At 34.5% G+C, this 12,923-nt stretch overlaps 1 protein-coding gene across 1 annotated transcript in view; it reads right to left on the bottom strand.

Moving 5' to 3' along the window:
- Positions 1 to 7,631: 7,631 nt before the first annotated feature.
- Positions 7,632 to 12,923, bottom strand: part of LOC131079875 (uncharacterized) — a 34,951-nt gene continuing 29,659 nt past the window's right edge. Inside the window, exons 9-10 of the mRNA XM_058017915.2 lie at positions 8,127 to 8,362; positions 7,632 to 8,038 (exon numbers count right to left, since the gene is read on the bottom strand). Coding sequence (XP_057873898.1) covers positions 7,949 to 8,038; positions 8,127 to 8,362 — 326 coding nt within the window. The 3' untranslated portion in view covers positions 7,632 to 7,948. The remainder of the gene's footprint in view (positions 8,039 to 8,126; positions 8,363 to 12,923) is intronic.

Below are 12,923 nucleotides of genomic sequence, written 5' to 3' on the forward strand. Positions count from 1 at the left end.
GCAGAAGCACATAGATAATATTTAGACAAGGCATCAAGGAATCACCTCATGAGTATAAGATTTTATTCAGGAGCAACAATCAAATAGAGGCATTATCTCTTACACATAAATGCATGATCATAAGGAAGCAATTCGAAAATAATAATTAAATGTTTTTGTCAAACTTCCATCCTTAAACCAATAATCAAATAAGATTTTATTACTTCGAACAAAACTCCAAAATTCAAAGCCAACTTGGACTTTCCTCTATAAGAGGAGTTGGCATTATTATTGATTACATTCTACCTTCTTCAATTAATGTATAATTTGTTCAATAATCAAGTTTATTGTTGATGAACTTGAGTTAGAGTTATTCTTAATATAATCAAAGGTGTCATATTATATATCTACATCCATTTATATAATCTGATAAATCCTTTAAGAGATATTGGTTTATTTGCAATATTGGTCATTTTAATCTTTTAGATTGAAGAAAAACTTAAGAGATTTCATAAGGGACATTACAGTGGTACTAGAGCCAGTGAACCTACTATCCTTTGGGTAAATGTCAAAAAACTTGATTAATCATGGCAACAGAAGATATCAAACCATTGGCAAGATCACTATTTGAATCGAGCAAGAAGCTTAGCACTCAATTGCAATCAAGGGATGACATATTGAACATGCTTCAATTGGTAGAACAATGTTTGATGCACATTGAGAAGTCGTCCTCTCAAGTGTTAGATATAGCCCTAACTCCTATAGTGACCACCTTTAGACAACACAAATGGTTAGGAATTGTGATGAGTAGATCAAGTTGAGGGTGACCTCTTATTTAAGTGAGATAATGAGAATCTTGGTACCTCTAGTTCCCTATAACGATGACACAATAAAAGAGGTAGTATGCTTGATTGTAGATAGTTTCAAATATCTTGATGAAACTAATAGTACACATTATTCAAGAAGGGTGACCATATTAAAGATATTTGGGTAAACTAGTACAAGTATCCTTCTTGTGGACTTTGTATTGTCGGACCTGGTCCACGACATGTTCCATCAATTCGTCGCCAGATCAAGAACATACATGACAAAGATATTTTTGCAGTCATGAAAGATATTTTGATTCTAACTATCAACAAGAGTGATGTTATCTCCCAACCCATCACATCTATGTTATGGACCCTTTGGAAACAAGAATGGGTTCTCTCTTCATCCACATATACATTATTTCGTGAGGTGTTCTAACAATGTAAGGAAAAATAAAAGCCTCACTTGAACAAAGAAGAATTGGAAAGAATCAAGTTAGAAAATAAATGGGAAGAAGATTCTTAGAATCTTCCCTTATGGTACATGCAAAAATTGAAGGTAGCAGCATACAAGGAGAGGAAATAGTTTATGACACTTCTAAAGAAATAGAAGCAGTTGATTCATGAGGATTGTGAGATAGTCATTAATGTGGAGTTGATGCATGAGGAGCAAGCTAATAATGATAATGGTGTCACATCTATTGTAGGTGATTAATTCTTTCATTTCAATGATACGGGAGTCTTTTGATTTGACTATCAAAAGGATTCTATAAAGAAATTACAAGTCAAATTCATTTTAAACCTAAGATTGATCTTACTCCATCTCAAAGATCATGCATTGAGAAATACATAGAAGGGATTGAATCTAGTGATCATAAATCATATTATTTGAAGTTGCTTAGAGATAAGGATGTCGATCATAATTCGTCTTCACCTTTTGAGTACATGGTATCCACTAATAAGTCAATGATTATGGATGAGAGCAGTAATCTTTCAAATGATAGTGAATCAAAAGATGCAGTGTGCATCAACTCCAATCACTTAGAGGGAAACAAACAAAGAACTATGGCATTGACATATGGGAAAAGGCAATTATGGGTCACAAAAGAGAGAACCAAAGTTAAAGAGTCCACAAAAACACAAAATTCAAAAGATGATAAAGACAAGTAGATGAGGTTGAGGAACCAATGGCAAGCAAAGAACCAGGGAAACTAATGGATAGTGTTGAAGATGTGGAGAGAGCTCTATGACTATGTAAATGGTGAAATGAGAAAGCTAAACATGCTAAGTTGATAGCTTCTCAAGCAAGAAAAAACTTGTAGAAAATCAAGAAAAGGCATGCACACTTAGATGGACAAGAGATGAGTTTCCAAATTAATAGTGTGACGAGAGTCCAGCACACACACACACCTAGTCAAATACCTGAAAAAATAGCATTGAAGGCTTTGGAGAATGAGGCGCCAAAGTTAAAGTGTAAAAATATCAACAGGTAGATGCCATAAGGTCTTAAATTTACACAAGCAAGAAACAAATAAGTGGGAAGATGTTCATAAGACTTTTCAAGAGGCATAAATCGAATGTAGTAACTGAACACTTCAAGGGGCAAGAAGACAAAGGAAGCACTTTAAAGAGATAGAAGAACCAGACAACACACAAGAAACCTATGAAAATTATCCCAAAGAATTGGCTTATAGAAGTTTGGACCAACTAAAAGATAGGTTTGATTTCAGAATCAAGGGTAACTTTAGGTTTTTTTATAACCCTTTATTTGAAGTTGAAGCTTATGCAACTTATGACAACCCGTTCTTTGAGTTGAATAAATTATTTCTTCATGGATGTTGTGACAAGATTGAAGACAATCATAGAACTTGGAACCCGAGAATTGCTATGGTAGATAGATTGCATGATGATGGATTGCTTCATAGTGTGATAAAGGTTGGCAAATTTTGTAAGTTTAGTAACAACACCATGAAGCAATGAATAGGTGTTGAAGCATTCTACGGGCTTATCTAGGACCTTGGTATCAAGATGAAAGTCTAAGGTTGCTTGTGGGCAAGATATTCCAAGGGAAGGAGAGTGAAATAATCACATTCGGTCACTAAAGAAATCAACCAAGGAAAATGTCATCATCCAAAGGCATAGAAATCCAAGGATGTTTTATACATTAATTAGTTAAGAATAAGACCATCACTGTCTAATAAGGAAGAAATCAATTTGGTCAAGAGTAATTAATTTGTTAATGATGATGATAAGGAGGGGATCCAATTAGATATAGGGACATAATTAATTTTGTTTACAAAGGACATGGTTGATTGTGAGATACAACTCTTCACATCATGTCCATTCGATCAATACTTAAGGGGAATTGTGGCTCACTAGGAAGACATATTGAAGAATTATAAATTTGAATATTAGAACTCAAATCAGAAATGCTCTTTATAGCCTATGACCTATCAGGTAAAGGTGGCATATGATCCACCTTTACAAGGTTAAGGACACACAAGCACATAGATAATATTTAGACAAGGCGTCAAGGAATCATCGCATGAGTATATGGTTTTATCTAGAAACAACGATTAGATAGAGGCATTCTCTCTTACATATACAAATGCATAATCATAAGGAAACAATTCAAAAACAATGATTAAATATTCTTCTCAAGCTTCCATCCTCGAATCAATAATCAAATCAAATTTCATTACTTCAAGCAAAACTCCAGAATTCATAACCGACTTGGACTTTCCTCTATAAGAGGAGTTGGCATCATTATTGATTGTATTTCACCTTCTTCAGTTAATATATAATTTGTTCAATAATCAAGTCTATTTTTTTTTATTAGGGTATAATCAAGTCTATTGTTAATGAACTTAAGTTAGAGATATTCTTGATATAATCAAAAGTATCATAGTAAATTTGATACAATCATTTAAGAGCTATTGGTTTCATTGCAATATTGGTCATTTTAATCTTTTAGATTAAATGCAAACTTAAGAGATTCTACAATGGACATTACAACCCTTTTAGTGTCAACCTCCAATATATTATAGTTTCTTATACTAATTATACTACTAGTGCCACTTCAACCACTACATCGAAGCCTATTTATACCCACATGTCCACCCCTCCATCAACTATTAACCAATATATTATTGATACAATCATGAATAAAAATAATGGCACTCAAAGTAGAGTGAAAAAATTAGCTTTAGACACATAATATTACTAGTGAGATTAAGCATAATCCTCTTTTTCTATACAAACATGTGTGATAAAGGTAGACATGTATCATTTGCACTACTTCCTATGCTTAAATATATGTGTTTCTCAAGTAATAAATCAAACAAAGAATGTAAGAATGTAAGAATAATAATATGTAGACAAAAAAGAAGAAAAGAAAATAGAAAAGCAAGACCAAAAAACATTGAATCCGAATGTTGAGAAACAAGATCAACAAATAAAGTGATGCTTCAAAAAGAAAATAAAAACAGATTTGAGTACAACAAAAAAAAAAAAAATTAAAAAAACCTCTTAACTAAACATTTATAAAGGTGCCTACATTACATGGTGATCCTAAGCCAATCACAAGAAAAATCCTACATGATTACTTTTAGAGATTTCACCATTGATGATTAGAATGATTATGATCTCTTAATTTATCACAAATTTTATAATTTGTGTTTGATTCATATATTTACTAAATTCCCTTTACATTTCATGTTCTATTTTGTCTTTCTTTTGATTGTGTTTTATAATTTTCTCACATTTTGTTAGTATATGGATGAGGCAAACATGTTTTAGTGATGCATGTTAAAAAAAAGTGGTCATGGAGACTTTTTGATTCATGTCTCCTTGTTTTCCTATGTTATCTCTTTGTGCATTGGTCCATAGGGACGTGACCCCAAAAAAAACCTTATGTCCCATGTGTGGGGATGTTTATGAGATTTGGGGACTTGGGTAAATGTCCCCCTACAATAGAACCACCTCTACCACCTCCATAGGAATGTTGTTGGGTCACTTGATATATGGCACATGTCATTACATATTGATTGCAACCTTTAACTTTGTGAAAACTAATTTGCATTTCATGGGGCACGCATAGAGATATTATATTGCATATTTTGGATTTCAATTCACCTCAATTTATATATTAGTGTTTCTCTCCCATCATCACTCTATCGTCATTCCCCACCATCCCCTCGCCATCTACAAATTTAGACCCTTGGCCCCCCATCCTTGAAAGCCATCCCAACGTCCCCACATCCCCCATCAAGAAACTCTATGCAACTATGCCTTTGTGCTCTTTCCTATGGATTTGGGATTATGCAAAATCAATACATATCCTCAATATTTTTATCATGTCAACCAAAAGCAAAATTGATTTTGATCTTTAGCTTTATGCCCTAGACTTTTTTATGGTGCCACAATTTTTATGATTCTCTTTTTATCATTATTTTTCAAAAGCGTTGCTTCTTTTGACCTTTGCATCCACCTCATCTATTGTTTTCTCCTTTACCTCTCTCTTTTTTGTTGAATGAGATACTTAGAATCCCCTGTATGCTTTGCTATGTTTCACTTATGCATTCACTATATATTTGGAATGAAGCAAAATCACATTGTGTTAAAAGACACTCATTATGTTTTAGCAAACATAGTTGCTTCGAGTTCTTGGTTTTACACCGCAACCTTTGCTACATGGTTGTTGTGATCTTTCTTTTATTGCTTTTCATTTGCCATTTCTTTTCTCTTGGCATTTCTTTTGACCTTTTACTTTAGCATGCTTCTTGTACTTCTCCTTTATTTATCTCTTCCTTAATGGTTTATATTCTTTAGCTACTTTAATTACACCTTATTTGTTGTGATTTGCCTACGCACATTTCAAACTTCCCTTTTACACTTCTTCCTCCACACTCGTGGCACATAAAATTTGGTTTGTTTTCCCCTACTTGGGGACATTCCTCAAGATATTTCCATCTATTTTTGGAATAGAACATATTGATACACATTGTACTGTGCTTTACACATTCCCATCTTATTTACCCTTTTCTTACATCATATCTTCTTTTACTTGTATACTTGGAAGAAAAGCCTCTTCAAAAATGTGCTTTCATTGCTTTATCATTTTCACACACTAGGGCCAACATTGCTATGTGATTATTTTACTATCTTCTCTTCAAATTGAATCCATCATACTGCACACATATCTAATTTGAGGGAGGCATGTGATCAGTGTGCTATCTTGGGCTCATCTGTACGTATAGAGGGGGCCATATCAATACCAACTCTTCCATGACCCTATGTATGGGAATTTTCATTTTCAACTCTCCTCGACAACCCTACACATATCCCCTTTTCAACTTTGTGTAGATAAAGTGAGCCACACTAGTTCAAGCTCCAGCCCTTATTACCTATTTCCTCCTATACAACTTGGAACCTATTTCCTTCTTACAACCTTTCACATGGTTTCTTTTAGGCCAACTTGGTAAATTCCATAACTCCATCTTCACCTACTGATTTTCACTTGAAATGAAAATTCACACAAATATATGCAATCCAAAATATTCTATTCATATTCATTTTATATATTTTTCAAAATGACACTTTCATGACACACTTCTTCAATTGTAAATCCTTTTTGAAAACCCTTATAGGGATATGAAACCCATCATTGATGATTTAAAAAATTCAAGGATGAAGCTAGAGATAAATCTATAGATCACTCACAAGAATAAGCAAACCCCTTTCATTGAATTTTTCAATACTTATTGACCTCGAGAGACATTTTCATTGACCTACCCTTAACCCTGATTGACACAAAAGCCTACCTTTTGCCTAATCACTATCCTACTCATCTCAACAAATCTTTCTTTGCCTCACCTTCACCACTTCCATGGTTCCTTTGCTTCTTTCTTAGCTCACAAACTTTGTCTCCGTGCTCATCTCTCACTTAATCTCTCATTTCCCTAGGTTAAATCACTGTGGTTTAAAATATACATAGTTATTGTAAAAATGTCAATAGAAAACACATTTCAACCTATATTGATCGTCTCTTCAATTTTTTTAAACCTGGCGAGAGAAACAAAGCCCATTATCATATGTTACAACCAATTGCTTCTAATTTTGCCCTATAATCAAATATTTATTTTTCCCGAGTGTGAGCAAGAGAGGGAACACGTAGCTAGCTTCAACATGTTAACTCTCTCGCACAAGGCCAGCATATAAAAACGTTACATTTTTACAAATAACTATATGATTTGCTTATAAATTTTATATTTTTGTTAAATTTAAACAACATTTATTCTTATACATTTAGATTTATCTTGGCGGCCTCGTTGAAAACACCCAAGTTTTTTATGTTTCTTTGCATTTTTCAAGTTGAGACCAAATTATTGACCCAGTTTTAACATAGTTTTAGAGAATACTTAATGAAGATGTTTTAGCTTGTTTACCCGATTCAGGCTACATAATCACTTTCTGGCAAAATTCTGTAGTTTTTGAGAACAAAATTTTCAACTCTGCCATCAAATTCAGTTAGTGTATGGGTGTAATCCTAAACAAAGCAACTAACAAATTTAAGAAGCCATGAATTTCATGTTGAACACATAAACCCAAGGTCTTCAAAACATGGTTCTTGGACATTTTACTTTACAGATATTTCTTCTTTATTCTGGGTCCTGCTCATATTATAAACGTTATTAGCCATTTCCACTTCTAACTAAAAGCCAAAAGGAATTCAGGGTTTCAGTTCATTCAAAAATGGGCATTTATCCCACAGTTAAACCAAAAATTTCCATTCGTTTATTAGATAATATTCAAATGATAGTGCTGATGACAAGAGACAACACCAGATAAAGTGAAACCATTGTAATGTGTGACCAATAAAATGTATAGTATACGCTACCAAGAGTGGTGATGGCATGATGCAGATTAAATACAGTTCTTAATTATCTGCAAGTTGTGAGATATATGTGTGTACATTAAGTAAAATATGAGCATATGCATACATAACCGCCACTTGAAAAAAGTATTGTGTAAAAGAATCTTAGACTGCTAAATATATCAGATAAATCATCATTGATCATAGAGGCCCAAAATATACATCAAACACTGTCAACTACATTATGGAAAAGATTATAATGATGCACAGAGAATCTGAAATATTACTTTCAATCCTTTAACGAATACTTTTTTCCAGTGAATGCCTGGAACTTTGGTTCTTCCTTTGGTACTTCCTGTTTGATCTCCTTCGCGGAAGACTACAGGACGGCAAAAACAACAAATTAGAATGATATTTGAATTAAGTATCAACTCTCTCGTCCTGTGAGGTAAAAAATTTCAATATACCTTGGGTTCATCAACATGATTACTTCCAGCACTTGAACCAAATACAAGTTTCCCTGAGGGGCGACGCTGTGGAGCACTTGAGGGAGGGCCAGAACTCGATGACTTATTTTTCACAGCATCAGAACTTCCGGAAGAAGTTATTGGTGCTACTGAATACTTCAGAGGTTTCCCATCCAGACGCCTTGCAACTCCAGTGAAGGGACTAAATTTAGCTTCTTCTGCCTCCTTTGTTTCCTCTAGATTTACACAACCACCATGTTATAGGCTCAATATATATAAGCACAAATCCACTGAAAGCAAGAAAGCTGAAACAAAATGATTCCTTGAACCAATCACGCATAGTCAAACCTAAAATCTGAATATGATAGAGGTTGCACAATATGCAAATATGCAGACCTGAAATTATCTGATTATGTAATGATTTCTAACAAGCATGTAAATTGATAGACTGCTCGGTGAAGTAAGCTTAATGAAGAAAGTAGCTCTATTTTTCCTTTCTAATATTCTTCTAAGCAATTGTACCGAATCTGCTGATGCAAGTACTGCTATAGAACTATGTTTTCATAAACTAGAATTTGCACATTGAAAGGAAGCAATCCATGCACTCATAATATACAAAGGCTAAAACTAATCTGATATTTGGTCCTTGCTTTTGTGAAAAATCACACATACGATTTTCTGAAAAATCACATATACGACATATAGAAGACCCATTTATGCTACAAAACAACAAACCCAACCCCAGCCAATTTTGGAGCAGCAGTGTCAGATGCCCACATACATTGCTCAAATGTGCAAGCAACCTCTAGAGAAGGCCAATTCCTATCTATCAGGAAATGCAGAGAAAAGCGATTACAAGCAAAGGGTAAAAAACAAAAAAAATAGGAGACAATGCACCAAAATAATAGATAAATAGGATCTCCTCATCCGAAGCATTATGATTGACCAAAGCTGGTTCAACCCGCTTTTCACAAGGACCATAAGGAAGCAGCTGTTATGCACAAAACAGCAACTCCAAGGAGAATGTTTAGCAACAAAAGCAAATACAATATACTGATTAACAAACCCAAAGATCCTTTACAAAGAGGGAAAACCCTGTATATATAGACTGCCACAGGGGAAAAGCAATCTTAACCATTGATCCAAAACGGCAATCCGATGGATGAAATTAAATAGCAAACTAACCTAAAATGAACCTCCTTATTTTTACTTGCCATTAATTTTATGGGTTGTCATTAAAAATAACAATCCTAACATGCTATGCTCAAAAGGATTTTAATAAACCAGTTTCTTGAGGTTTATGCCCCATCATAATTGGAAATTTAAAATTCTCCTTTCAACAACCAGAATGTATCTTCCACAAATTCATATTGTTTTCCTACAGAAACTGTTCTATTGCATTGTCCCTCCCTGCTATGCCTCTCTTGTTCTACCTGCTTAAGATTGTCTATGGTGGATGCCAGCTTTTTTTACTCTGTTTTCAGATGACTACATGTATCTTGATTAGGCTAGGTTGTGTACTTCTGGTTATTTGTGGATAAATTTAGATTCAGGTTAAATTATGCATTCTGGTGATGATGATTTTTATATAAGGGCTGTAAGTTGAATGCTCTAATCAAAATTTATGATATAAATGCAATCTTAAAATCATTGTGGAAAATGTTGTGTTTACCAGATACCTTTGGATAGTAATTTTAATGTTAAAAATGTTACAAGGTAATGCAATCCCATGTAATTGCATGTGCGCAGATCATACATACTAAGAATCACCAAAAACAGAGTTAAGTATAAGGGGGCGTCTAGTTCCATGAAGCACAATTGAGTCAACCAAACAGTGTTAGCCCAAACAATTGCCAACGGGGCAGCCAGAAGTCAGAAGTCTTACCGGTCAGTATCTGAATCAGAGTGGTGCAGCGGAAGGGGGAATGCAGTGAGTCTGCAGACCAGTTAATGATAACTTAAGTTCTAGATTAGAAAATCTCTCATTGTGAAGTGTGAACTGCTGAGGAAAAACAAGGTTAAATGCAGTAGAAAGCTTTGGTTCTTAAAAAGAAAAACTGCAACTATACAAGTGAAGGCAGCAGCAGTGACAGCAGAGTTTATTTCTTTATACATATGTATGTATGTTCATAACTTATAAACTATAAGTCCACGGGGTACGTCACAAATACATTACCCACATAAGGTCCACCATTAGGAGACATCCCCTATGGTAAGGAGTCATCCCTAAGACATTCCAATTTTTTTCAAAAAGATGGGGCAAAGGAACAGGCTAGGGATGTTCTATCCCCACCCCTCTGTCCCAAAAACACCCATCCCCAACACAGGGTAAAAACTCCAATGACGCATCCCCAGGGAACACTAGATATGAGCAAGAATGTAAGATATGCATTCTCACTAGATATGAAATTTGAATATATACCAGTATTCTTATGTTTTTCTATAATCATACGTAGTGCAGAAAGCAACATGAACTAGCCCATGGTTTAATCAAGGAAGGTGGCTTGTCTGAAGATGAAAGATGAGAATAGTAATTGAGTCCTCAAAGAACAAACATGTTAAATGAGATGTAGTGTTGTCTTTGCTTTGTAAAGACAGAATGGAATCATGCTTTGTATGTAAATGCATTGGATCTTAATATATAAAAACTTTGTTAGATTTTTTCATTCTAATCACCTAACTCTAAGTCCAAGTTCAAATCTGGAAATATATTATAATTGTCAACTGGTTTGAATTCTGTTGGATAGCCTATAGTCGCCCAGCCTGTAAATTCTTTTGAGACTTGAGAATTTGTAATAACTTTGAAATAAACTGAGTTTCTCAGAGTGTAGAAGTACTTATAGTTGCTGAGATTACACGGTGATTAAACTTGATTGATCGAGTCCCAGTACTCTTCTTGGTAATACACAATCTCCAATTATTTCTACTTTTAAAATAAAAAGCATCAATGCCTCAAACATCAATACCTCGCTCTTCTAGAAAACTGTTATAATCTTCTTTATTACTATTTGCACATAGAAAACTACAATTTAAGGACTTTCAAGGATTTTTTATGCATGTTTGCTTTAAAATAGGCAACTAGATAACTCAAGAATTGATTGGAATAAATGAGATTCACATTGATAGAGCAAGAAGTGGAATTACCATCCTGTTTATTAATCAGATTATGTAATGTCCCCTTGTATTATTCTTTGTGAATTTAGGAACAATAACTCAACCAATAAATTTTGAGAGACTTCTTCTCTTACAGTCTTTCTTACACCCAAGAATGATGGACTATGGCACCATTTATGAATGCTTAAGTATATAATAGATAGCTAGATTACTGCTACCTCTGATAAGTAAAGTGGAAATATGCAAGTGATTAAGTCTCTATGATATGAGCAGTCTGTATTTAACACGAAGATTGGATACTGGATTGCTACTGTATCTGATATGTCTTTAGGAATTAAGCCAAGTAAGATATTCCAATCTGCAGATAATTAAGGATCTCTGCAACGAATCTCTTCCTGAAGATAACAATAAAACTATATAATACTGTGACTGATGTATCGGTCTAATGTGCAATTATAATTCCATTGTAACATCCGATATGTCAAATTAATTATATAATTAGGAGTGTACTGTTGTGTTTGATGTATCAATATGAATGCACAGTTACATTTGCTGGTATCACATATAGTGGTATGTCACTATCCCGATCTGAAGATGTGTGCTTGCAACCAGACTTAATGGTACTCTTCCTGGTTTCGATTTTGTTCTCTATGCAACTTTACTGACACTTGGCCAATCTGCTCATCTTTTAAAGATCCAAGGGATCCGAAATTCCGATAATAAAAACTTCTTGCTTTGGAAAGTCTTGGAACCGCCTTTATGTATCTTGCAATAAGATACATTGGGCAAAGTTGTTTCCTTCACAACCCTTGACCAAACCATGCCTCTTCTTTACACTTAATGTGTCGTTAGTTAATTTACTAATGCAGATCGAACACCTCCTCTTTGGACAATGATATTATAGAAGATAACCTCTTGTGCAGGGGTCAACCAGGAGTATTCTCTTGACAGCGGTTAACTAGACGGATATTGCTTGTTCCTTGATTGGTGTTGCCTCCTTATAGACTCGCTTGAGTCGTGGATGACAGCCAGACAACAGGATCGCAGCCACGAACATATAATGTCTACCTCGATACAAACTCTCTTCCCTAATAATAATATCGCATAGAAAGAATATATTTGCAGGGAAAATATAATCCCAATTATCGCAAACCATACACAAAATTAATTAAAGGCTCAATAATATTTGCCTCACGGCGGCTAAAGAATGAAGAATAACTTCTTAGGTGATCGCAAGGACCAAACACCTGAGAAATCTTCTTCCAAGGATTATTTACGCCCATCATACAAAGTGTTGCCCGATCTTTAAATCTCTAATTATTACAAGTCATGCGGTTTTCTCTCCTCCATTTAGCATATCATGAAGCATAACGAATTGGCTTCAACCATTAAATGGGTTGATTATTACAAACTCAGTTTCTATGTGTAATTCCTTCGCTGATTAATATTAACCCGCTATCTTACAGATATTTCTCATTCACTTACAGGAATCACTCCCTACAAACTTAACTCTTGTAGGAGACTGACCCATGATGCATCCTGGATAATATTCTAGTGTTCAACACCAATCAAGATCCTACATTTGCAGCACGTCATGACCTTAGTCTTATCTCCTGGCGTCAATAAACTTCTTTCAAATTCCTTAATTCACAGCGAAGTCGGTAATACCTCAACTCATCATCG

The sequence above is a fragment of the Cryptomeria japonica genome, chromosome 10 (assembly GCF_030272615.1).
Source record: "Cryptomeria japonica chromosome 10, Sugi_1.0, whole genome shotgun sequence".
NCBI lineage: Eukaryota > Viridiplantae > Streptophyta > Pinopsida > Cupressales > Cupressaceae > Cryptomeria > Cryptomeria japonica.